This window comes from Pezoporus flaviventris, unplaced genomic scaffold (genome assembly GCF_033815535.1).
Source record: "Pezoporus flaviventris isolate CSIRO_AGI_PZ_B2104156 unplaced genomic scaffold, CSIRO_AGI_Pfla_v1 ptg000025l, whole genome shotgun sequence".
Taxonomy (NCBI): domain Eukaryota; kingdom Metazoa; phylum Chordata; class Aves; order Psittaciformes; family Psittacidae; genus Pezoporus; species Pezoporus flaviventris.
In genome coordinates this window covers 30,385,303-30,412,800 of record NW_026892573.1, presented here as the reverse complement: position 1 = coordinate 30,412,800, position 27,498 = coordinate 30,385,303, and the positions used below count along the sequence as shown (strand labels likewise).

The window sequence follows — 27,498 nt, the reverse complement described above, 5'->3', positions numbered from 1 at the left end:
TAAACACTCGGATTATACCTACAAGACACATTAGGTGACTGTACTTCTGTTGGTTGAACACCTGTATATAAAAATTCATCATGTATTTCTCACAATTTACCAAATGAGGTCAACAAAAACCTATTCACAATTCCTGTTATATGTCTTTCTTGGGGGGATTCAGCTGGTCCTCAGTCAAAAATAAAAAGTTTATTTCCTTCTGTTCTGATAGTGAGAGCTCATTATAGTAGATAGAATTCTATTATCTTCTTTAAGAGAATGAGCATGATTATAAATACTTACTTTTTCCAGATGTTTCTCAGGATGCAACTATGCCAAATAATTTTAATCCTAATCACACATCTTATACATACAGTGTTTGAATAATCTTCCACATTGCTGTTTGTCTATATGCAGCTACGTTTTCTCTCTTCAATTTATTTCTTATCTTAAGCCTAAGCAATGACAATATTTGGATGGTTGTGTCTACTCTAGAAGGGAAACAAACAGTGTAAACATAGGAATGAACAAAAATATTTGATGGGGATTAAAATTGAAGGGAGAAAAGAGAAAGAAAAAAGGATTTAAGAATAAACTTAAAGGAGACAGGGGAAAAGGAGAAAGAAAATAAATGGCAAACTGTATAAGAAAAATAGATCAGCATTGGGGTAAAAGAAAGGAAATGATGGGGAAAAGACAGCAAAGCAGAACTGACTGAATTGGGATTTGAAAAGGAAACTCTAGATATAGAATCATAGAATCCTAGAATGGTTTGGGTTGAAAGGGACCTTAAATCTCATCCAGTTCCAACCCCTGCCATGGGCAGGGACACCTTCCACTAGAGCAGCTTGCTCCAAGCCCCTGTGTCCAACCTGGCCTTGAACACTGCCAGGGATGGGGCAGCCACAGCTTCTCTGGGCACCCTGTGCCAGCGCCTCAGCACCTTCACAGGGAAGAGCTTCTGCCTAAGAGCTCAGCTCAATCTCCCCTCTGGCAGGTTAAAGCCATTCCCCTTGGCCTGTCCCTACAGGCCCTTGTCCAAAGCTTCTCTCCAGATTTCTTGTAGCCCCTTTAGGCACTGGAGCTGCTCTAAGGTTTCCCCTTAAGGAGCCCTCTCTTCTCCAGGCTGAACAATCCCAACTCTCTCAGCCTGTCTCCACAAGAGAGGTGCTCCAGCCCTTGGAGCATCATATCTGATAAAATATCTCAAGGTTTCATCATGTGGGATTTTTTTTTCACCACCTTCACAAGAAAAGGGAGGGGTCTTGTTTGTAATGTTGTCACAGAAGAAAAAGTATAGATCTGCCAAAACCGATAAACTATCTTGTAATGTGTGCTCATTAGAGTAAAATAAATATGGGAATGTACCCAGCTTGCTTTTATTATCATGCATTTGCAATGACAGCAACAACACAGTCAAAACCAGCCAAGATTTTAGAGGAAATGCTAGGAAAAAGGGGTGATAAATGAGGAATTAAAGTTTCTTGGTTTCTAGAAAGGAAAAAAAGACTCCAAAAGTGAAGAGAAAAAATAAAAGATATAAAGCTAGGAAAAAATTGAAATGCCCAAATGACACTGGGGGAGGGTGGAAGAGAGTGAAAGGCAATAAAAAAATCTAGTTTAATCACCTACCAATCAATTTTTTAATTTATGAATTTGCTCATCCATGTTAATCTCATCACAATATCACATCTGAGTGCCTAAAGGCCAGAAAGGGTTTAATTTCACCCCTCCTACCTAAGAGGCAACTGGGGGATGATGATATCAAGTTATTATTCCTGTTTAGCAGCTTGCCGCTGCTTTTCCTGCGATAACCAAAAACCTAATCTGCAATGGAGCATTCGGTGCATGGATTCTAATTCAGCAATATCTGCTTTTGGAAGGGTGTACCATTGCCCAGGGTTGTTTACCTGCACTGTGAAAAGAGACCAGCCAAATTCAATGACACAGATCTGTACGACCTCTTCTCTCCATTCTCAAAAGCCCACATAAATTGCATTATAACCACCATCTATACTACTGCTTTGTTTTCTAATGATAAACTGTTGTCTCTGTCCTTACACACAGATAGGCTGAATGCTAGAGAAGAGATATGGCCTCTCAGGGTGGAGATGAACAAAGTTTCAGGGATAGTACAAAACCCTCTGATCTCTGAAATGCTTGTGAGTGTCAAGAATTCTGGTTATGAGAGTGTCCATGCTTCTTCATTGTATCTTGCCCAGTAATTAATACCCATTATCATTACTTTGGCCAATGTAAAGCTCTTTTGAGTCATTAAAAATGCATAGGGAATGGCAAAGACAAGTGGCAGTTTAAAAATAATTACTTTAGCTAGAAAGTTATACTTGGATGCAATTAATTTATTTTTTCAATATTCATGGTAGTCAAAACCAGTTACACATTCATTTAGAAACCAAACCCTTTTTTTTCTTTTTGCTTTTGTTTCTTCTTTTATTCTCCTTTTTTCCTTTTTTTTTCTTGCATATTTGCTATTTTTTAGTAACCCTTAAGACTCACATTTGTATGAAGAGTTTATCTAACAAATCCATGAACAGTATTATTTGAGCACCTAAGTTCCAATGACCTCCCATAGAGATGCCCTCCAATGAGAAATAAAAGGATAAGAAATATTGAGGGGAAGAGGGATTAGCTTCAAGAAGTATTTTCTAACGTTGAAGAAACTGTCCTTGTGATATTTATGAAGGCTGAGCATTACAATAGGGAAGACAACAAATAAACAGAGATAAAAGTAATCCCAGTTCGTAATCCTATTATAAACTCTTTCAGGAGGTAGAACTTTTCTCCAGACCTTGCAGGAAGGTGGGAAGCCATCTTCATCTTCATTGACACTTATTTTAATCTTGAAATGAACCAAAATTAATCAGAATAAATTAGCACCATGGTGTTGTCATGTGCAAAGAAGGTCAAAGGCTTCATGATCACTGATAGAAAACTGGCAACAGAGAAAATGAGAGCTTTAGTGGTGTTCATAAGAACATCTGTTCTGGGATCCCTGGAGCTGGCAGTGCTGCCTCCTCTATCTCTGCTGAGGGGTAATTAGCACCATGGAGAACACCAAACTAACAGAAGAGAGATTAATATTAGGGATATTGGAGTTCATTATCCACCACCCAGCTGCTGGTTTCTTCAGGTACAGACTGCGATTAATCCAGGCCAAAGGAAAGACACAGCAATGATAGCAGCAGCTGAAACCCAGAATACCTGTGGTAGCTCTCATTTCTGATTGACATGCTTGAAGACAGGTAAAGAAAACTTAGCCAGCTTCATGAAGATGCTACTGCGATTTTAATCAGAAGTCGCTTAATTCCTGCACAGCAAAATACTGCTTTTCCTGGACAAAGAACCGTGATGAATTTTGGCTTAGAAAAGCAAGCACCATGACAGTAAAAAGATAGAAAGTTGGAGGAGGAGGTTTGGTTTTCATGTATGACATTATGAACAACTGCAGTAATCACATTTTTTATCATCCTTATGATGATCATGGTGCTGCCATATAGCTACTGGACTTACATGAACTAGAGGCAGTATTTTCTCATTCATGCTGCCTACATTTCATGTAAGTCACAAAGTTCCATGGGAAACGTACTAGTGAACTGACTCTTAATTTCAATCACTATATAAACACTTCTTAGACAATGACATGTCAACAACTTCTTTTTGTATTTTCTTTTGTGCCAAAATAATAAACACCAAAACATTCATCAGATTTAATTATTTGCTTTCTGGGATAAATGAGATATAGAATCCAGCTCGTTGTAACTTAGAATCATAGAATCATAGAATAGTTAGGGTTGGAAAGGACCTTATGATCATCTAGTTCCAACCCCCTGCTATGGGCAGGGACACCTCATGCTAAACCATGTCACCCAAGGCTCTGTCCAGCCTGGCCTTGAACACTGCCAGGGATGGAGTATAAACTTGGTGCATAATATTTGGTTGTAAAATAATAATCAGAATGCCTTTTTAAAATGTACCAGAAAAAGAAGGCTAGATTTGCAGAGAATACAGATAATGATTTTAGGAAGGGGAAGGTTGAAATCCAAAGAGCAGGGCAAGATCAGAAAATAAATGGGAAGCTCTATCTACTGTTGAAGAAGACATGAAAATAAATTGAAGCTTAGGAGAAGGATGGAAAGGGAAAGGACAAAACTAACAATTTATTTACCAATTCAGTTATTTTTAAAATTCTAATTCATGTACCCGTCTATCTCACTCTGTGCTGTGTGTAACAAGACTTTCATCAATACAATATAAAGACATCAAGTGCTTGAGCTTTGCCCTCCTCTTCCCTGGAAGCACTGAAGGATATTTTATTAATCATTGCTCCTGCTTCAGATCTCCCCTTCCTGAAGGTAAGGAGGCAGTGAAAAAGCTGAGCAGGGGTCATTATTTTCACACTTGTCTTTGATCCCTTTCCCTCAGACTCCCACTAGAAATTGGTTTAGAAATAACTAAAGAAAAAATAAGCTCATTGGGGAAATGAATTTTATCAGAGCTTCCTGATGAGGTTAAAATATAACCCAAACACCACTACCAACACCACCCTTCCCCCAAAAATCCCCCAATAAAACCATCAACAAGGGATCCCTCATTTCTTTCAGGAGGATTTCTTTTCACGATGTTGCCAGCTGGAGAAAGGACCAAAAGAACTGCTGTGTGACTCTTCTAATCTTGGTCCATGTTGGCAGGGCATGCAGAAGCAGAGCAGGGTGGTGCCGTGGCATGAGCACAGCGGTTCCCATCTGCTTCCCTGGAGAACTACACAAGGCAGGGCTCTCAAGGGACTTCTGGGTCTCTCTTCATGCAGCACTGGATGTTACAGTAGTTTTAGTTTTACTGTATGTTGTACTGCACCTCCAAAAGATGTGTTTATGGGTTTAGTCATCCTCTTCTCCTGCTATGCAGTTTTATCCCACTGCTCACACATGCCAATGGTCATATCACTTCATATCACACAGTGCATTCATTTATGTCTCCTATTAATATGTATTTCATTGCAGAAAGTACTTTAAGATACCAGTTAAAAGCATTATATTCATTCTTTATTTAATATTGTCAAAATAATAACTTCAAAGCATTTTATAAGGGTATTACTCAAATGATTCCAACACTGAAGGTGATACAGTCCAAGACTAAGTGAATCACACTGCTCATTAATTTTATAGATGGGACTGAAACTTTCACTAGAGTGATTTATACTCTAATGTTATCTAAATTCCTATAGAGGGGATATACAGCATAAAAAATCTCAGCTGATCTGAGAACTTCAGAGTAGAATCATCTAACAAATTATTTGGTAAAACATGACAGGATGTGTTGAACATATTTCATCAACTACATGCAAAGTTTCACAGTAACATAAAATATTAAAAGAGAACAGGCTTAGAAACAGCTCCCAACTCAAAGCTGCAGCAAATCATGTACAAAGGCAAATTTTTCATCACAGTGGTCAACTTGATGAGATTTTCTACAGTGGACAGATAGATCGAGGTGCATACATCTATTTACATTGTAATAACCACCCTTAGTAATCTACTTTCAGGAAAAACAAACAAATAAGCTGGAATCCTAACACAAAGAAACCTGATTCAGAATGTAATTTGATTACATTAATTGGTTGCATGTTTCCAAATCTGAATTTTCCCTTAGGTTATCTTTTAGTTAGTTTTTCATGTTTTGAGGCATATTCTGTTTGTATGTCACAGCAGCCATGGTTTGTACATGTGTTTAAGCCAATTTTAAGCTTCTCAGATGAAAGATCCTTTGGCAGAGAACTGATATTTGTGAGTTCTGAAAATTTTGTCTCTGTTTTAGCCCCATTTTCCTAAAATCAAAGCTATCATAAAACTGTCTTAAACTGAGAATTTGAAATCACAAAGCATCCTGTACTTGGTTTATCATTTTAGCGCATTGTTTCCTTTCAGTGCATTGTTATTATCACTCTATACTAAATAAGACTGAGAGAGCAAGAGTGGTGTAGAAGAAAAGGCAAAAATGTATGCTATTTCAGATGCTCTGAAATGTTAAGGTAGTCAAATCACAGGAATCTATAGAAGCTTAAAGTTCTTGATTAAGAAAAAAGACAGTGAAAAAATACATGCTTTAAAGTCTTGATTCCAGATCTGTTACTGGAGAGTGTTTCTCTCAAGCTGTAATATGGGGCTTAAAGTCATATTTTACAAATGGCACTTTAACTGATGGCAGAAGATACTAACCACCAATTTCAGTTTTGAATTCACTATAGTCAGGATAATAAAGTGGATGGAAGGGTATGCCCCAGCTACAACTTTCACAACATCTTTACTTTGAGAAGTGGACAGTATCAGCAGAATTTGAGCTATGAAAGTGCAAAGATGTAGGATCAAGAAAGAAACAATAGATTTAATGGCAGTTATGTGAACATCTATCAAAGGATCCCTGAAATTATCTACATAAGATTTCATCTTGTGTGTCTCCATAGAGAAGTAATTAATAGGGATGGGGTAACCAGAGAGTACCAGAGGGAAAAAGCAACCTGCACAGTAAAGAAGCAGCAGGTAGAGATGTGAATGATCCCAGTCAGTGATATGTGCTGTCCTACTTTCTCTACAGCTCCCAGTTGAGCTGCAGAGGTAAGTGCTGGGTGCAAACCATAGTAAAGGAAGAGAAGTCACAGAAGAAGTCTCTGATGATCTTAGAAGAAGCCATGGGACCATCCCAGCTATTCTGAGCTTGATTTCTAAGAGCAGCCATTGGGTGACATTGATTATTTTTACACAGTACAGTGCACACAGCCAGGTACTGAACCACAAACTGGCATGGTTTACAAACGTCCATACAGCACCAAAAGCTTTGTGTACAGAAGCCAACCTAAACACATCCACAAAGTAGAGGCTATGAATGTGCATCAGTATGGTCACCTGCAAGATAAATCTTGATGTGCTCAGAAAGGTCAAGATCATATCAGTGGAATAAAGATTTTTGCTTTTGATCCAGTAAATGATATTAACAGCTGCAATAAACCCATTTCCAAAAAATTCAACAGCAACTTCAATAGCTACAATAGTTATTGAAATCGTAAGAACTGGTGACAACATATCTTGCTGGTTTGGTCTCCTCTGACTGGTTATCCTGTGGAGCTGTGAAAGCAGTTGAGCAGACCTGATGGCATCTGACTAGCTCCAGCTCCAGCTCCAGCCTGCTAACCTTATATCTAGGAGCAAAAAGACACCTGGAAATCATAGTGGAAAATGACTGTTCTTCCTGAATGTGCAAACCAGAGAATGATTCAATAATTAATTCTTTTCTTATATGCACAAGATTTGCCTATTGCTTTTCCTTAGGGATGTGGGATAGCCAGCTGAATTTATCTCCCCATCTTTTGCCCAATTATTTATATTCCTACCTAGAATGACAGAAAACTCTCTGACTCTCTGGTTACAACTGTGCCTGACAATGTGGATGGGGATGCACCATGCAACTCAACACAGGCAAAAGCATATGTCAGGAGACAAGAGCTCTTAAGTGTTAACTAGTATCTTTAATACTGCGATGAACGTCTATCAATTATAACTAGATCAATTAGTTGCAACCATTGTAACATGGAGAAAATTATACAGCCTCCAGCCCTATTCTAGAGGAGCACTCCAGATGACAAAGATGTATTTATCCAAGCATTATTGCTCCATATAGTTGATCATTTATATGTTAGATCTTGTGTTAATCACATAAATGAGATCAAAAAATGTTGTGGAAAAACAAACAAATTAAACTAAGATTACATTGACAAGTTTACTTTTTCTATCGTGTTTCACCAAAGGTATTCACAAGAGTAGAAAAAAACACCACTTCTAAGGAAAAAAATTATAAAGGAAGTATAACTCAATGACTACTGTGTAGTTTGAAGCTATATGTATGAAGCTTCCTGTACACAGGGTATGCATTGCATAATTACAGTTAGTTACCTCCAAATGTAGTCATTAAGTTATTCAAGGGAATGTAACAATATTACTTTATTTTTATGCACTTATAAAAAACAGAGTGGCAATTATAAAGCAGAAGAAACTACAATGGAGGATACAATCTAGAAAAATGCATGACTAGAATTAAGTCTCATTTGTTCCAACAAAGAATTTAAGAGAAACTCAAATTGAATATTTACCTATCCATTTCATTTTCCTCTAAGCAAGGCCAAAAAATGGGAATGACTACTTGAGACACAAAGGAACATTCCTTCCTTGAGGACTCCACCAGCTCCTTCAGAAGGAAGCCATCACACAACCCATGCACCCTGGAAGCATTTAAGTCTTCGTGACTCAGGTAAAAGAAACAGCCTGTCCCTTAATTCTGTCAGTGACCTATGTCTAATGTGCTATTATGTTCATGGGTTCTCCAGAGGATAATAAGTCCCATCATGGATGCTGGTGACACATGCCTCCAAGCACCAAGATAGGAAAAGCCAATTTATTGGCAACAGCAACCTGATGCTGGCTCCAGATAGTGATCAGGTTGTCAAATAGACATTATCATAATCTCATCTCCTGCTATTCAGCTCCTTGAATTCTCTTGTTGTCCTGCTTACCCATTTTAAGATAAGGTTGCCACATTAGTGCTCTTCAGTCGACTTCCTTTTGAGCTACAGAGTTAATGGTCATGATCAGAATGGGTTTAATAAGCAAAGGAGACACAAGAGACCCTAGAATATGTCAGAGTTCCTTGAATTTATTTATCCTCTGGGAGAGGATTTGGGCGAATTTAAAAAAGTACCTGAACCACGAAGTAAAGCAGAGACCAGTAATTCTTAAGAATAATTACAGGACAATGTTAGCATGATGCAAATAGTAAATACTGGAGAGAAGTGTCTGAATTTATACAACATTTTGCCTTGCAAGATAAATCTTGCTGTATGCAAAGAAGTCAGATTCGGTTCATGGGATAGCATCTTTCTTCTTTTGATTCATGTATTCTAATTAGCAATGGTAATAAATGCACTTCACAGTCCCCACAACAATTTTAATTGCTGAAGTAGTTAGAGACATTATTACAGCAGAGCAAACAGTTTCTGACTGTTGTAAAACACTGCTTGTTCAGCTTATACAGAAATCCATGGAACAGCGATTAACTGGTATCTGGTTAATCTTTTGGCATTTTACTGTAAGCAAGAAGCATATAAATGTGATATGGGAAGATTTATTTCTGGCATTGTTCAGAGAGATGCATATCTTGGAAATGTCATTGTTGAATCATAAAATCATAGAATCAAAGAATAGTTAGGGTTGGAATCATCCAACTATAGTCACTGTTTCACAGGTTTTAGTGAAAATCAGTTGTCTGTAGCTGGATTTGGGTTAGAAAAAGTTCAAACATGTTCAATAGGACTGGCTTTTCCTTCTCATAAAGTAATTGCTACTATTTCTTGAAGAAAGCTTTGATGTTGGCTTGACATGACAGGTACTCAGACTGCCACCACCCTTCATTATCTTCACTCATCTCTCTACATGATGAAATGTGTATTTTGGTGCCCTCATCAACACCAATCCAAATTTTGGATCAGATTTCAAAAGGTAAAGCTTTGTAATGTGATAGCTCTAGCACATTCAGAAAACAAACCAAAACCAAACCCAGCATGTTACAGGTGGAATCTAGAAAGCCTGTACAGCTTAACTCCCTGCAAATCTGAGAGCCAGCATTCCAACCTCATGGAGACATGGACTTGAAAGAGCTAGTTCATGTCTCAGAGTGAAATGAACACGAGATTAGGGTGTTTATCTGAACTTGAGTGTGGGGGAGCACTCAAAATCCTAGCAATTTAAATTTAACCTAATATTCTATTTTTGCAACAGCAGAGCTGGCCATATTCTCCCGTGTAACAGGGTTTGGATGACCAGCATAGGTATTGATAGTGTGTCTGAATTGTAGATCTCATAAGTCGTAAACCAGGAGTACCCTATTATCAACCCAATTGCAATGCTGGGATCCTGCAGTCTCCCTCCTGTCTCCTATCTAAAAGCAAAAAAAGAAAATACCCAGCTGTAATCCTGGAATTTCATTTTGGGATTATACCTGGAGAAAAAAGTCTTGGAAGAGTTTCAACTTGTTACCCACATTCTACTGATGTTACGTGTTTATGTTTGACAACTGCTACCCGTGTGCTGACTGCTAGTGTGTTATTCTCCTACAACTAAATTAGAGGACTTGCGAAAACATCCAGGAACTCAAGAATGAATATTACCTTGGCAGTAAACATTCATATTCCTAATAAAATGAGACAGAGAGATGAGAATAACTTACTCTTGTTTGCTCATACTGTGTGGTAGGAAAAAGCAACGAACAATGGTTTGCTTTGAATTGGACGAAGGACACTGCTTTGCAGGCAATTAGAATACAGATTTACAAGAGCTACATGACATTTGTTCACCACTACACCATGAACTTCTTAGCAAATAAGCTTTTTACAATCTGTATGAAATTGTACACAGCATTTATAAAGCATTGTATCATAAAGTCCAGCTCTGATAGAAATCTCTGAGCACCAGCATAAGTCAGTGACATGCTACAAGATCCGTAGAGTAAAAGAGTTGAATAGGACAAACCCAGGGAGCATACCTCTTGTATAAGAGGCAAAAACAGGCCTACAAAAGAAAACTTGAAAATAAGATTATATAGGAGAACCATCGACATGTGCTTAAGAAATATGCGCAGAAGCAGCATTCTTGTCTCTATGAGCAGCTGTTTACATCTGTGACACTTTACAAGATGGTTTATCAAGTGTTCCTCACATATTTGATAAGATATTTGTGAACCTTAATAAAATACCCAGTATCTGGTAAACAACAATAAATTATGCTGCCATTTAACACATTCCTGACTTCATACTGTACAAAGAAATAATGTTGCAAAATATCTCAGAAATGTGTGTGAAAAGGTGATAATCTATTTTATCATTAATTTGCAAGTTGTCACACTGCTGTCATTATTGTAACGGAGGTAATGCACTGTTAATTTCAGTGCAACACATTTTATATTTATCTTTAGCAGAAAAACATTGTCAAAATGGAAGACCCATCAGACACAGTTAATGGAAAGATTCCTCTGAAATACTTGCAAGAGGTCAAAAGAGACCAAACAATATAACAATGAAAAGGAAAATGCAACTTCAATTTTAAGTTAGAATGTACATACACCTCAAAAGGAAAGAGCAGGCAACAAGCTAGTGATTATCAGTTGCTCCTTGCCATGAACAGAAACAGTTTAATATACACTTTGTTAACTCAAGACAGTACTTGCAAAGATGAGTTTATGGCTTACACCATTCAAAGTATGAAAAGAAATGTGTTCACTTTCCAAGTAATAGCTGGATGCTACCTGTACTACTTCCTCTCATTTCCTCCTTCCATTCTCCTCTAATTTATGTCTTCCATTGCCTAAGAGGAACACCTTGAATACACTTGAGATTAATATAATTCCCTCCCAATTCCTCTTTTCCACAGGGCCTTACCAAGACCTTGCCCCATATCAGTTTGAGACAAGATCTCTCACCTCTCCATATGTAAATTCAATTAATAAAAGAACCATCTTCCCACCTCTACTTAGGCCTTCCTCAGTCTCAGATAAAGGGCTACTCAAAGTTTTCTCTACTTTAGGGATGAATATTGTATTAGCTGGGCCAACAGTAAAGCTTTTTGTTTTCATCTCCATATCAATATTATGAATTATCACTGTCTGCTGCACGGTTGCATCCTTCTCTGATCCTCGTTACTCTGACTGAAAAAGGTACTCTGGGCTGATTTAGTTTCATTCTATATTTCACAACATCATGTCAGAAAGTTTGAGTTATAAATTGCAATAATCATTGGTTTCGAGGGAAAACCTTTTCATGGAAGCATATTGATCCTCAAGTTTGTTTCAATATTATATTTTTTTTTTCTGCCCTTATTAAAATAAGTAAAGACTTTTAAACATGGCTGAATAATTTAAACTTCTTAATTTGCCATTTTCATGGGGGTTTCTTTGCACTCAGCTGAAGACCTACAAAAATTTTAGTGATCATACATAACACTTAGAAGAAAAATCTCTAATTACATGAGTCAGAGTAATAGACCGTGGTAAACCTGCACTGCCTGGGGGTCACAGTGATATTTTATGCTTTGAGAAAAAACAATGATGAAGCACCAGGTGGACTGCAACTTCAACGTTTTTTCTTGTGAAACCAGGGGAAAAAAGTGGTGGAAAACCTAATGATGGCAGGAAATTGATAGATAAAGCAAATCATAAGGAAGATAAGGTGTGTTAAATATTCCTCTTTCTAGGCTACAAATACTTTGGAAGTCCTTGTCTCCATATCCTAGTGTTTTCAGACTTTAGAATAACCACTGACCAGTATCTACTTTCAAGGAATCTAATACTAATGTAGTTTGGCAAGACTTTCCCCAATAATGACATGTCCTGCTTTTCACAGTCACTGCATACAGTGGAATGGAGTTGTTTACTGAGCTAAATTACTCAAGAATCACACTTTCTATAAAACAAGATTAAATAAAGACAATGCATTTGGTTACTGTATTAAAGAAAAAGTTAAAAGATTTCATTAAAATAAGACAAAAAATTTGCAAAATTATACTATAATTACCAAGCTTGTGTTGGACAATACACTTTTCCTGATTGGTCCAGCCTCTCAACAGATTTAGGAGATTTTCCTTTCTATTTTCTCCTCCTCCAGGGATGCTTTATCCTGAAGTCTGTCTGGCTACTCTGTTGCTAAAATTGGAATTGCTTTTCATGTGTTTCTTAAAAAGCCCAAAGGGTTAGAAAACTGCTTCTCACTTCTTTTTCTCCAAGACATAACTGCAGAAACAGCTCTCTTATTTTCCAGGTCCATTACATTTTATGGTTAGTGTATTCCTTTTCACCCAGCTGGATTTTTCTGTTCACAAAGTTGTCAAAGACTACAGTGAAACTTCATGCACAGTGGTCATTGCACGAGACTCAACACTTGGCAATTCATGTTTAGCTTTACTCAGAGAACACATACATATTTCTAATGCAGGTGCCAGACTTTGGAGCATATTTTATTGTCTTGTGTTAGATTTCAAATACCTTTGCCATCACCAACAGTTATCCATTTCAAGATCCCAGTTTGGAAATACCATTCTTCAAACTTGTCCTTATTCATGATGTGAAGGCAGATATGCTACAAGGCTCCACAAAGAGCCATCTCATTTTACAGCAGCAGCTGGAAGCAACACAGGATGCTTTTACATATATAGGCATCTAAATGAACTCCTACTCTGAGACTGAAGGTCACTGGCTGAGGTGACCTCCAGTAGCTGTTAGGTCTCTATCAAGTTCTGAGGTATATCTGCCAGCTCTCTACTGATACCTGGAAATACCTGTAGCTGATGGCACTAGTCTACCACATTTGGCGAGTAAAGGAAGCCCCAGGGACTAGAAATGAGTCCCTTTTATTTTGTCATTGGATATATTTGAATCCCAAATGGACTTAGGAACCAAGAATTAGAAAAGCTACTGATTTTAAAAAGTTGAATCCACTCTTATATAAACTACATTTAATAATGTATCAAAAAAAAGCCTATTTATAATTGGGGTTAGGATTTCGGTTTGATTTTTGTCTTCCTTTCTTTTTCATAATACTGCCTTTTAAATCTTTAAAAACATGTTGATGTTAAAAAGTTATCCTCGATTTCCAAATGCACCCGGAATACAAATTTACCTAGTGGCAGTGCTTTTTAATGTTTAGGTGAAGTAGTTCTGTTTAAACTGCTTTATATATAATTTTACATTTTAAAATATGGTCTTTTCAATCCTTTTATGGATGCTCCTATACAGTTTGTAAGCAACAGCTGAATTCAGCAAATAGTACTGTGTTTCCTGTTGCAATGAATCTACCAGATGGAAGCACGCAGTTATAAAAGCATTATGTGGTGATTACATTGAAGACTGTAACATTGAGATGTTGCATAGACAACCTTAAATGAGTATTTGTTAATTATAAAACTTTAAGTGCTTACTTTTGCCAGCTCTACACCTTTAATGTAAATGTGCCTTTATATAGTGCATATAAGTACAAAGACCACAATACCACTTGCAGGCCGTCACCATTTCAGCACCATTAGCAAGCAGCCTTACACTGATCTGATGCTGGATTCACTTGTGTTTGTACAACCAGTGTGCCTTTTTGACAGCTGACTGCAATTCAAATCCCTTTGTCAATACTCTACACCACCTGTGATGCAAATTTGAACTAATCCTGATTTTCATTGCTTACTTACACTTTTTGAGTAATGCAAGTGACACATGTCACAGCAAATCCTGCTCACTGTGGAAGTCAGCAATATTTCTGGCACTGCCTTTAGGAGAGAGAAAATGTTATCTCTTCATAAAGATTCACACAAGGTATCTCTCCTTGTTCCTACCTCTGTATGAAAAAAACAAAAGTCAATAGTTTGATGATCTTTTGGGGGGGTTTGATGCGCACATTGAAATTACAGCTTCTGTGCAACAGTGGAGTTGGGTCCACTTGACTTTTTTAGTCCAGGTTCCCAGCTATAAAAATAATAAGAAATCCTCTTCAGTTCAATCTCTTATTTATTTTGCAGTTAAGTAGATGTCACATTGTTGTGAGCATTGCTTGGGATAGCACAGTCCATTACCAACATGCCTGGGTCCAGATATTGTTTCTCAATATCCTATCAGCTTTTTAAATTTGCATTAGTTTTCGTTAATGTTACTTTGTGTGATTACTATAGCAAGGGGTGAATGATGCATGAAATAAAAAGCTGTCAAATCCTTGAGAAAGTGCTCAGCACAATGACACATGTCTGCTTACTGTATTCAAAGAGTTCAAATGACATTCTTCTCAAGTGAGAAGCACTGAAACAAATGAGTGTCACTTCATAGGAGTGACTTGGAACATATTAAAAACCACAAAAATCTTGTGTAGATTTTTCCTATGCTTTGGGAAACACAAAATCAATTTATCCTGTTGTGAATTAATTTCTGCATATGGATGTTTCCTGGGGAAGTTGTAATCAGGATTCCGTAAAATGGAGTACTAACTAAACTCTTCAGTGTGGAAAATTCGACAATTCTGGACCATACGACCTGTAGGCATGTAAAAATCTCTTACGTAGGGAAGGTCAATAGGATAATGATTTACTGCCTTTTCCAGTGCAGGAAATAGGTGGCATCAAATGAAAGGAGAGTTGAAAGCAAGCAGAAGAAGATGGTTTTTGACATAACACATAGGGAAGATGTGAGCCTTCTTGTCAGAAGATACTGTGAGTGTTAAAATTCTGCATAGATTCAAAGGATGAATGGAGGAGCCCATAGGAATGAAATCAGTTGGGTGTTACTTAAATACATAAACCCCCTTTGCGGTTCACATCGTCCTATAAAAGTTTAATGCCTGGGATAGTATCAGGAAAAAGTAGAATTTATGTTTGCTCAGTTGACACAATCTTCCCCAGGCTCTCTGTTGCCATCAAAAAGGGGTCACTGGGCAGACGGACCTTTGGTCCCAACCAGTACAACTGAATCAATCTTAGTGAGTTGTGCTGTCTCATGATGCCTTTCACTGTACGTTTTATGAATTATGATAATTCTTTCATGGCTTTGATTATGTTCAACTACAAAATACTGCCCCCATGCCACAGCTGTAATTATTTGTGTCAGTGAAGCACTTGGATCCCAGAAAAGAATTGAATCCCATTGTGCCAAAAGCTGTGAATACGTGGCCAGCAGTAAGAGCGGTTTTGTCGCATGTAGCATAAGGATAAAATTAGCTCCAACCACAATTTTATTGGATCCAGAATGACTATTCAGAAGGACTCACATTGCTGTTTCAACTCATGACTCTTCATACACAGTAATAAAGCAGAAACACAGGTTCAGATTCAGTTGTATCACTTTCACATGACTAACACAGTAAAATGAGTCCACTTGTTCTTGGTTTACAGTGTAGTAAACAAGAGAATAAACTTCATATCAGAAATGACAATTAGTTATTCACTTCACTCCCACTTAGAATAACTGTTATAAGTGCTTTTTATAGCAAAACTCCTCATTCTTCTTTTAGATCCTGACTGTAATTTCTGATGTTGTTCAACTATTTTGTTTTTACCTATACTATGCAGATCTGACTAAATCAAAGAAGGTGAAGTTTGGCTTTCCCTGGGAAGAGTAGAAGGTTTAAAATATCAGTATCTTTGTGACAGATTTCATATTACCTGACTTTAACTTTTTTAAATTATTATTATTTAGGAGGAGGAGAAAGAAGGAACAATGCAAAAATATTATCATTTTGGCAAATTCTGAACATCAAAACTGTGATTACATTTAATGAATGGATCTGATTGTCAATATTTTCTCAATGCACCTCGGTCACACATTGACGATTTATTAATTTAAAGTGGAATAAGGGTGCATTTCAGTGCTACAGCTGAGACAGTGCAACATCTCCCTGTAGCGGAGAACGAGCCATCCTGCTCCTACCAGCTGCTGCTGGTTTGCTTGTGCCAGATCTGGTACCCGGTGGTCTCTATCAGGAGTTGTTTTGTTTCACTGCACTGATGGAAAATCAACACACCAAAACAAGCGTGCTCATTCCGCATACTTAGCATATTAAATCAGCTCAGTGAAAGCACAAAGACGAGTGCCAGGGGCAGCTCTTATGTGGTGGGAGAAGAGTTGGGGAGGGTCTGGGAGGAAAGAGGGCTAAACTGCTCTTTACATACACAGCAAATAATTAGGTGGATAGAACTGTACTACATAGATACACAGAAACAGGGTTCCGGCAGGTTGCAGTGCAATCCTCACAGTATTTCATAAACAATTTCACATACTAATTAAAAATTTTATCTAAGGATCCCATGGGGCCCAGAGAAGAAAATGCTCTGGATGAAGACACCAGGTTGTTTTGATTATTTTGCTGTAGGGCCAGGGATCCATCATGTGTACTAAGCAGCTTAGGCCAATATATTCACATTCTGGATCGATTGAAAATAGCTTTATTTGTAAAGAAACTATTAAACACCGGTTTAAGGCTAACACTTATAGACTCATCAGTCTGTTATTCTAGACTCATCTATCTATTCTGTGATCGAAGTTGGTCAAATACTGGTCTACATTTAAAAGCTTATTTATGCAAGTTTTGAAATAGTGTTATTTCACCAATCCCGTAGTTTAATATTGACTTTACTGAATAAAATGCATATCAGAAGTCACAGGAATGCTGCTTCTCCCCTTCTTTCTGTCACTCTTAGACAGACACGGAGTGATTTAAAGAGTAACTTTTCTACATGTATTGCGTTGAGATTTCAATCAACTCAAAATTTGTGGACTGAGGGCTTCTAGACTTCTTTTGTGAGAGACTATCAGCATTTCTGATATAAGCTATAGTTATCACCAACCCACAGGTTCGCTTGAAACTCAGACAGCTGGAAGATTATATTTATTTTTTCCCCTTTTCTGCACCTTGATCATGAATATGATTCTACCACATCTCCTTCATTCAGGGAAGAGCTTGTGTCTGACTATTGTAGTTGTCATCGGTGATCAAATCACAGCAGCTACATTCTGCTCTTCAACTCCCACCTCCCCTCTCTGGCTGAGCAAGAGAGTCAGTATGATGACTAAGGGCAGTAAAACTCAATTTCTCATTCTGCTGTGCTTCACCAGCCTGCCTTGTTATTTTTAAGTCTCTCCCCTATATGGTGGCATGCTCTTGTCCCCCTATTTCAGTGTCTTCCAGGGGAGTATTTACATGCTTCTCCGATACCACGTTGCCCCCTAGTGACAAATACTTCACTTCTCTCATGCTTCACTCTAGCTCTTGCAGTGCTGACTTCTTTTCTTGCAGCGTTCCCAGTTATTTGGGTCCAGGGTTTTCATTTGTGTTTAGCTGGGTTTTACAACATGCTCTTTTCTATGCTGGAAAAATGTTTCTTAATGCAATTCCCCTGGGATCTGAGTTGAGTCAGGCTCATTTTGGCTGCAGTCTGCAAGAAGCACCCAAGTTTCTGTGCTGCTCTCAACCACAGCTTCTTATATATGATGGGCTGAGTTCACCCAGTCAGGATTTATGCCACAGGGCTTTGTCATTTCAGAAATGACCAGTGACTTTGCCTCCATCAGCATGATGGCAGTCATGATATCTGATGATATTACATGACATTGCACACCAGTGATAATTGGTATGTAGAAAATTCATAGCAAAAGGGAAGGCATAGCAATGGTGGGGGAAAAGATGTTGATCTAATCCCATTCTCTAATCTAATAATCTAATTCCTCCACCTTGCTTTCCTAATATCAGTACCGCAGTGATAATTGGCAAGACATTCTTCCATGCACTAATAGAAGGGTTTGGAAATGTGAATCAAGAAACTGCCTGGATGATGTGGGGGTTTGAGCTCTCACCCTAAGAGCTTGGTGGATTCCTCATGCTACAAAGCTTGAACAGCTCCTGAGTATCCTGGATAGAAGAAAGGGATGAGGGTTGATGAGCAATTTTATTTAGGCCAGCAAAGGATTTTTAGTCCTGGATGTACTTACAGCACCAGACTGAAGTGGAGGAGACCTCTGATAACTTCTCACCTCTTCACTTGTGACTAAGGAAGGATCGTGCTCCATGTGCTTCTCATGCTCCTTAATATAGTTGACTCTCAATGTCACTCTCGCCCAGTCTTTGTAGGAAGGAGGGAAGGCCCCAAAATGCTACCGTGGCAACTACAGATTATTTCTGTGTTTAAAAGAGCATGTATAAATTAGAAAACACTGGAGGCAGAATGTCACCTGTAGCTCCTGATAAGTTTACTAGGATGGGTTAAACTCTGACTTTGGCTTTAACTGAGTTCATCCAGGTGCTTTCCACTTAATGTCTGTTTAACAGGCTTTTATAAAAACAACAGAGAGATCTCCTGTGCTCATTAGAAATGACGTGGCAGGAGCTGATCACTATTCCTTCTGCATAAAGAAATAATTCGGATTCTACTCTAAGATGAGAATTTGCACAGCTTCTTTCACTTAGGGCTCTAATTCAACATAATTCTGCACATTAAGGTAATGGTCTTTGCTTTGGTTTTGTTTCATTTAGTTTCCAAAGGTGGTAACTTCTATTGAGACTTCCAAAAGCACCATCACCAATACATGCAATGACTGGACTACACAATCCCTCAGAAAAACTGCTATATGGGCTCTGAGCAGCTCCAAAGTGTGCCATTCGGTTAATGAAATAGAATTCATTCTTGCTTGGCTTGGACTCTCTGTTTCACTTTTGTTCCATGATCACCTTTTAGACCCACTGTTATATGAATGGGCTTCACAAGTTTTGAGGCTAGTGGTGAGCATTAGCAGAAACCACTATATACATTAACATACCAGTTCCACACTAGTGTGGAATCAGCAGGATGGAGAGCACATGGATTTTCAGATCCTGAACATGAGGGAGAGCAAAGTATTTAAGATTTCCAGGAATAGGCTCTGTAACTTTTCATTATGACCCAACAAGCAATCATCTCAGTGATCTGTACCAAGGCAGTCTTAACTAACAGCTACTGGCGTTTGGGTTGTTCTGGCTTTGGTGGTTGGTTTGTTTATTAAAAGAAATAATAAAGGTAGATCTCCTAGTGTATGATTGTTTTTCATTGGCTTATTCTGGGGGAAAACAACAGATGTATAAACTAAGACTTCCTAGGACTGTGGAAGAGTTGCTTTAATGTACTAGTAATCTGAAGTCACCACCTGATGAAAATGGACAGTAACCTCTGCTGTCATTGGTAGACAAGGAACAGCTGCCCGGCACAAGTGGTCTTGAAATCTATACACAGTACATTATTAAGGAGGGTTTGCCTACAGTACAGAGTGACTTTATACACAGCCTCTCTGCTCCTGGTTACTTTTCTTCATTACAACATTAATGTCACCTTTTCCCATTAATCTGGGCAGCCTTCTAGTTTCAGAAATCTGATATACAACTATATTGTTTCTGAGGTAAAAGGTACTAATGGCAGTCCTGAAAAAGATATGCAACTGAAAACAACATGAGCTGTTGCCAATTTCTAAACTTCTCTGCTGGTTTGCTGCATAACATTATTCTCTGTGCCACGACATTTACTCCTGCTCCTGAAGGAGATGCTGCATGGGGTTGCCAAGGATGCTATCAGAGAACAGCACCATTAATGACTCCACATGGACTCTACCAGACAGGAAATTTAACATTGTTTGCAGTCACCAGACCATAGTTCTTGGAGGAAAACTGGATGGTGGCAACAGCAAAGAAACACAAAAATCCCAGCCCTCTGCCTGGAAGGGAGACAAACATTTTCATGAGCATAGGAATTAATATGGAAGTGTTGTAGAACTGGGGCTTAGGCAAATCTGTTTTCCCAAACAGATTCATCCATCCTTAATCAGCAGCCCCAGCTGTCCCTGCTGGGAAAGTCTTCATCTCTTTTTCTGCTTGTCCCTGGCTCTGATGAACCCGCATTTTCAAAAGTAATTACCTCATGAAGAGTATCCAAACACCCAGAAATACTGAGAATTGCTAATTCAGTGCCAGCTACACTGATTGACCATGCTGAAAGTGCCGCTTCAGCTCAGCAAGTCTTGTGGTGACAAGGGAAGCCAGGTCTTTGCCAACAGGGACAGGCTACTCAGGAGCTGGGTAGGGAAGTGGTGGCTGTCTCTTTATGAAATGCAGATAGAGGACACTGTCTCAAGCTACACATTAGAGAAGTGCAATGTAAGAGAAAGAAAACTCTGTGTGTGTGTATGCAAGGACAGTAGCAGCTATGGACACACCTGATCATGTAACACACCACTAAGCAGCTGGAAAATAAATGCTTTTCTTTACTGCAAAGTATTTTTAGTGGCAACACTCAAGTATTTCTTGAAATAATAAGCTGATTTGCAGCTGATCAGTGGCCTTGGTTGAATTTAACTTATCGTTCCATAACAGAGATATATTAGAATAAGAAAGTAGTCTACAACACTAAAATCAAATTGCATTGCAACCAAGGGATGTTTAATCATGAATTGAAATATTGTCTCCTTTCCACAGTACTTTACCATTGCCAGAAGCCATGCCTACCCTTTTCAATAAGCTATTTCAAGATGGCCTGTTACAGCTGATAAACATCCAAGTGACTTTGGGTCACTTCTTCGAGTGTTGTTTCCTGTATATTAAAATTAAGGTAATCTATAGTTGAAGTACTATTGATGTCTACTCTTTACCTAACATTATGCACAACATTAAGATACATTATCTTTCATCTTGAAGGATCTCAAAGTGCAGTACACTCTGTAACTGAAATTACTTATTCTCCACTGAAACTCAGCTGTCATTGAGAGAAGAAAATACTTGTTAATTCATTCTGCTCTTACCTCTGTGTGAGCTACAGGGAGCTTCTCTAATTTTGAGCTTTTATCAGTGCTGTCTATGCATTATTATTTTATTAAGATTGAAGTGGGTAAGCACTAGTACCTTACACAAATATCTGACATCCTTTTATTCATTAAGAATGAGTCATTCTATATTTCTTATTACCATCATTGTTCCAGCACTTAAATGTGGCTAATAATAGCAAAATGCAGCTTCACCGTGCATCTAACATGATGAAAACACAGTAGAATAGTAGCAGGTATCTCTGACATTAACTGTTAACAACATATGTACTGTTTTGCCTCAGATACCCTGGTGTCGAATCCAGTTCTGCAAGCAGAGTACATTAATTTTGTCCAGTGAATGAATACATGCATCAGTTAAGCTGCGTATATCCTCTTTTCTGCTTGAGGGTCTGCTGGGAGTAGTCCTGCAGTGAAATCTGTCTGGGAGAGCTATCCCAGTTATATAATAGGAGATATCATGGCACATGGCCAACTTACCCACTCCTTTGCATCTGCATGGTGGGATTTACATGTCTGTAAAGTGCATGGTAAAACACTGCTAAATCCCTTTGTCTAGATGAAACGACAGTGAATGAAGTGCAATAATACAGCCTACTCAGTAGCCCAGCTAATTGCAGTTAATACATGTAAGGCAGTTTTGCTTTCATCGACATCTTCTGAATATCATTAATCTCAATGGGAAATGGGCAGTATTGCCTGTGAGGTTTATACGGCCAGAGTAGGCAAACACTTTAAATCAAATTGCAGCTCAGAATATGATGGTATCGTCTGCTCTTATTTCTATTGTTTGAGCGTGATCTGCACAGTTATTATCACCTCACAGAGGCTCAGGCACCGCATCGTGGAATTTGCATGAAAACAACAGCTGTCAAACAACAGTAATTGCAAGAAAGTACCAGGGTGAAAAGAGGCAGCTATGAATTCTCTTTGGCAAAACTAGTGAATTCATCAGAATTAGCTTCTTCATGACCAAATGGGATAGAATCACATCTACAAGCATGTGGGTCCTCCAAGTACATAAAAGTTAGCATTAATTAAAATGCTTATTTTCCATCTGTACTTTGCAATCCATTTCTATCCAGTCTGCTCTATGTGTGCACTCCAGCAGAAACTTTGCAATCCAGGCATTTCCATTAAGATCCTCTTTTTCAATAACAAGATGTGGCACTCAAAGAACAGTCACAGCTGGAAGTAGGAGACATCATCACTGTGGGTGCAAGTAGCCATTTGCATGCCTCTAAGATGGTTATGTAGAGAATCAGCTAAAATACCTCAAGGACCACTGAACTCCTGGCAGTGGCCATTGGGGATGTTATGCTTATATGATCAGTCATAAAAGGAGACATCCTTGGTGCCCCTAGTAAAGCAGAAATGGTGACAGCAAACAAAGGGTGTACAAATGGACCCTTGCAGCCATTCCCTGGTGTACTTGTGCTGGTAACTTAACCGAAATGACAGATGTGGAAAGATGGGCTTGGATTTCTTCCATCACATCTTTAAGACATAACTTCATATTTGTTCACTGACAATTTAGGTACCTCCATTACAATTTATCAGTGAGACCAGGTGAATATCAAGTTGTTTGGATTTTGTTGCTCTTTTTCTTTCAATTTGCATGGCTTATAATATTTACATGCTTATAATAGCTACACTTTATAGTGGATCAGGATTTATACGCATTTAAATGAAACACAGTAGGATGCTTGAGGAGGTAAGAGGCAACAACTTAAAATGGATATCTAACAGAAGCTACCAGAAGTTTCAAATGGGTCTGATAATCCTTTTATACTAAATTCTGCCTCTGATACTTTTCATTATGCTTATTGAATATCCTTTTATTTCTATTTATTTTCTTTTTATAATTCTATTTTATGTATTGCATTTATTATCTTCTAGTAGTACAGAATCATACCAATAAGAATTTGTGAACAGATAGATAGTCCAGACTGTGCTGGGAACCAGCAACTGAAGTCTCTACTTCAGCCTAAATTCAGGCTGCAAGCTTCTTTTCTGGCTGGAAAAATTTGAGTTCTCCAAGGGAAGACAATGGATAATCATATCTTCCTGATGTGACCACCACAAAGAGGGGTAGGTGAAGGTAGCAACTAGTCCTTCCTGCAGAGAAGATTACTCTCGAGGAGGAGGTGCCATCCTGACTTGTAGCAGTTATACACCAGACCCAGCTACTGTATTGCTTGCAGTATGATAGATATAACTTCAAGGAAATTCTGGATAAAGCATGAACAATAACTGAGATACAGTAGTAAATGTGGGTACTATAGAAACATTGTACAAAAAACAGTCCCATCAAAGAACGTGTTCAGTCAGCTGAGCTACAGCATATTGACTACCTCCATCAGCAAAATCATGATAGCTGAGCATGTGCATATCACTGGATTTCTGTTTTGAGGGGTAAAACACATTAACTCAAACCTCTATTTTTGGCAGAACAATATTGTGAGACCAGGGTAAAATCAGAGTACATGCTCGAGTAGTTTCTGCTGTAGTGTATTGTTCATTTAGGGCCCAATAATCCACCAGACTCCCCTTACCTGACCATATCTGAGCCTTATATCAGTTCACAAGCCAGTGTTCTTTTTCAGGACATGATCTTTAAAGCCTATGTGCACAAAAGGGTAGCATTTTCATTGCTTGTGGGAAGTTTTGTGCATCTGCAAACAGTGCATATAGCTTGCTACACATGCACATACAGCCACTTGCCTCAGGCCACTAAAGTAGTAGTGCATCCATACTCTTTTTCCATGATGCTCAGAAGTTGCTGTTCTGTCCATCAGTTTTCCAGATTCATTCTATCAACTGGATTTAACTCCACATATTGTTTAAGCTTAATAAAGTTTGGTTTTGCAGGGCAAACAGGTCTCAGATCTGGAATGTGTTCAGGATCTAAAGGCAACACAATCTTTTATTGCTCAAAAGGTTGATGTCCTTCTGGAATAGCTGTGCTTTGCCCAGGGAAGCCGTGGCTGCCCCATCCCTGGCAGTGTTCAAGGCCAGGTTGGACATAGGGGCTTGGAGCAAGCTGCTCTAGTGGAAGGTGTCCCTGCCCGTGGCAGGGTAGGTGGAACTGGATGAGTTTTAAGGTCCCTTCCAATAAAAAGCGTTCTGTGATCTTACGACTATTCCCACCTTAGTGAAATCCCATAAACCCGACCTAACAGCTTTCACCTATATAGTGTCACATGAAGCAGTTTGCACCAAGCAATTGGACTTCCACAAACCGTATGTGGCCAGTGTCGCATTTTAAGTTAAATTCAATCAATAAATAAATAAATAGATAAATAAAATCAGAACACTGTTTTTTAAGGCTTAGTACACCTAAAAATTCTCCCTTAATTTCCTATGAACAGCATCAGTTTTTTCCATACCTGAAGTTTAATACAATGGATTTGTTTAAATCCCATCCCAATTTCAATCCTTTTTCTTTACAATATCCTAATCTTGCCTGTTTTGTACAGTCCTGTTTTCTCTTATGTTTTAATTGCTCCTCTTTTGCGTAATAAAAAGTGAGATCGCTAAGCTCCCATGTCTGTCTTTGCTACTCCAGCAGTCTGCTTGCAATTCCAGCGAGCCCCACGCATCTGTCTCCTAGGGCTTAAATTAATTTCTCTTTGACTTAACACCAAGAGGAAAAAGCCCGATCCTCATGCTCAGGCCAAGCTGGCACAATCAGTCCAAAAAAACCCTCTTTTTATCTTTATTGGTGTTTACTTCAGGCAGCAAGCACTAAAACCAAAGCTATGATCCTCGATGCCAAAGGCTCAAAACACAGCTCCAGCAAGCACTGAGATGCTTAGTATCTGTGTCAGCTATGAAAGATACATGTGTGAGGAGTAAGGTTGTTCTGTGAGCAAAGTTAAAGTGGGTTTTGATCATCTGATCAAAGAGCACTGTAAATCAACATAGGCTTTAATGTAGTGAATATAAAGTTTTGTTCCTTCATGAGTGGAAATGACTTGCAGTATGTAGGGCAGGGCTGTTTATAACATCAGTGCACTGTTTCAATTGTCATTATGCACTCTGTGCTGGGAGGCTTCAAAACAGTAAAAAAGCACTTGCAAATAAATATCCTTTCAACTCTGAGTGAGCTTCACCTGCTTAGTCAGGAACGGGAAATCTGTGTTTCTAAAACTAAAAGATTAAGCTTTAATTTTGATGGGATAGAGTTTTTCATTGGCTAAAATTAAGAGACCCTCGTGACATGTGAAGTCCATTTAAGCACCTAAAGACTTCTAAATAGGGTCTATCTCATCTCTGCTCAAGAGAGCTTTCTATTTTGTGTGGTAGACCTGCAAGATGTGTTGCAGGAATTGAACACTGCAAATGCTTTTCTCTCCCTCATGACTAAAGAAGAAAGTTATAGTGATCCGTGTAGATGGAGTAGATGATTGGCCACATTTAGCCATTGCGACCTGCACATTTGACCTTCTCAGAGAGCATGGTTCTGGCTGCTAATACATTCTCTCTGGAGAAGAGAAGGCTGCATGGAGACCTCATAGCAGCCTTCCAGTATCTGAAGGGGGCCTATAATGGTGCTGGGGAGGGACTCTTCCTTAGGGACTGTAGGGATAGGAAAAAGGGTAATGGGTTAAAACTTAAACAGGGGAAGTTTAGATTGGATATAAGAAGAAGTTCTTTGCTGTAAGGGTGATGAGGCACTGGAATAGGTTGCCTAGGGAACTTGTGAATGCTTCATCCCTGGTGGTGTTCAAGGCGAGGTTGAACAGAACCTTGGGTGACGTGGTTTAGTGTGAGGTGTCCCTGCCCATGGCAGGGGTGTTGGAACTGGATGATCATAAGGTCCTTTCCAACCCTAACTGTTCTATGATTCTATCAGTGACAGGCATGACTCTCCAGGGATGACTTAATGTACCAATGACGGGGTGCCCCCAAGCTGGCTGCCAGGACCTTGCTTAGATTCAGAGCAGGGTTTGGCATGGGGAAATTTACCCATGCACATGCAGAGACTTATTATTGCAGAGGAACCACACATCCAAATTTCTATGTCAATTGTAATGGCACAGTAAGAGGTTGCATAAACCCTTAATGTGATGCACCATGTTCACGTGTACTCTGCCTTTCTCATTCAGATAGAATCCTACAACGTAAAGCAAAATGCAGTCAGGATCCATGAAAGAAAATAATGTTTAGGAACCTCATACAGGCCTTCACGTTGCTCCACAGCATGAGTTGTGCATGCAGCACCATGTGCTAGAGGTCTAACTCACAGTGTTATGACCAAGGTCTCTCTCAGTCATGCATGAATTACTCAGAGAATTTCAGCTGCCTAACGACTGTTCTACCAGTGTTAATGCCTGTGGGAGAAATTGTTTGGAAAAGCAGAACATAAAAAGAAAGACATTTTTTTGCTTTTAATGTAACAAAAAGTTATTCTAAATGGTGAACAACACAAACTCCATATACAGAATAGAGAGGTGGATTATCAAACAAAAGGAACAGGAAAATTATTTGGACACTAAGTTTTAAACAAAATCAATGAATCCCTATACTGAAAATAAGCTGTTTTATTGCTGCAGAGTTTACTTTGATGTCTTCAGTTCATGCGTTTATGACTGAAATGAAACAGGAAACACCTACCCCAAATCGAAATGCATTATAATATCTGTTCTTTGAATTAACTTCTCCATGTGCTATTTCCACGTCTAAATATCCAAAAGAACATGGGTCATTTTGGAAATCTCACTAGCTAACAAAAGGAAAACAAAGAAAATGAAGACACAAAAAAATTGAGGTTCTACATTGTACTTTATGTAACTATAGCCTCATTTTGCAACTCTAATTTTGATGGCCTCACTAAGATTTATAAGTTATATGTAAAATACATGACAATTTTTTTACCAAGTGGTTTGTAATTTGGGGTGTTCAGAAAAGACTAGCAGCAAAGCACTCCTTTACTGCTGTCATATCACAGGAGGAGTCTGTTCAGTTAGGTGAATCTAGCATGTACATTTCCATCTGCATACTCTGCTGGACCAAATTTTGGTGTATTTACCTCTAATGTGCAGACAGTAAGAAAATGGAACCAGGAATAACATGCCTACAAGCATATATGTGTATGTA

General features: G+C 38.6%; 1 protein-coding gene and 1 long non-coding RNA gene across 2 annotated transcripts in view; both read right to left on the bottom strand.

The window, feature by feature from the left end:
• The window catches only part of LOC133271673 (uncharacterized), a 515,341-nt gene that overhangs the window by 356,881 nt on the left and 130,962 nt on the right, over nt 1-27,498 (bottom strand). The gene's annotated exons all lie outside the window — the stretch shown is intronic.
• LOC133271730 (taste receptor type 2 member 40-like) lies at nt 6,177-7,076 on the bottom strand. Its single transcript, XM_061458164.1, has one exon. The coding sequence runs from the start codon at nt 7,074-7,076 to the stop codon at nt 6,177-6,179; it is 900 nt and encodes a 299-aa protein (XP_061314148.1).

Excerpts from the sequence above, each read along its gene's own strand:
- LOC133271730 (XM_061458164.1), bottom strand. The coding sequence starts at position 7,076 with ATGTTGTCACCAGTTCTTACGATTTCAATAACTATTGTAGCTATTGAA.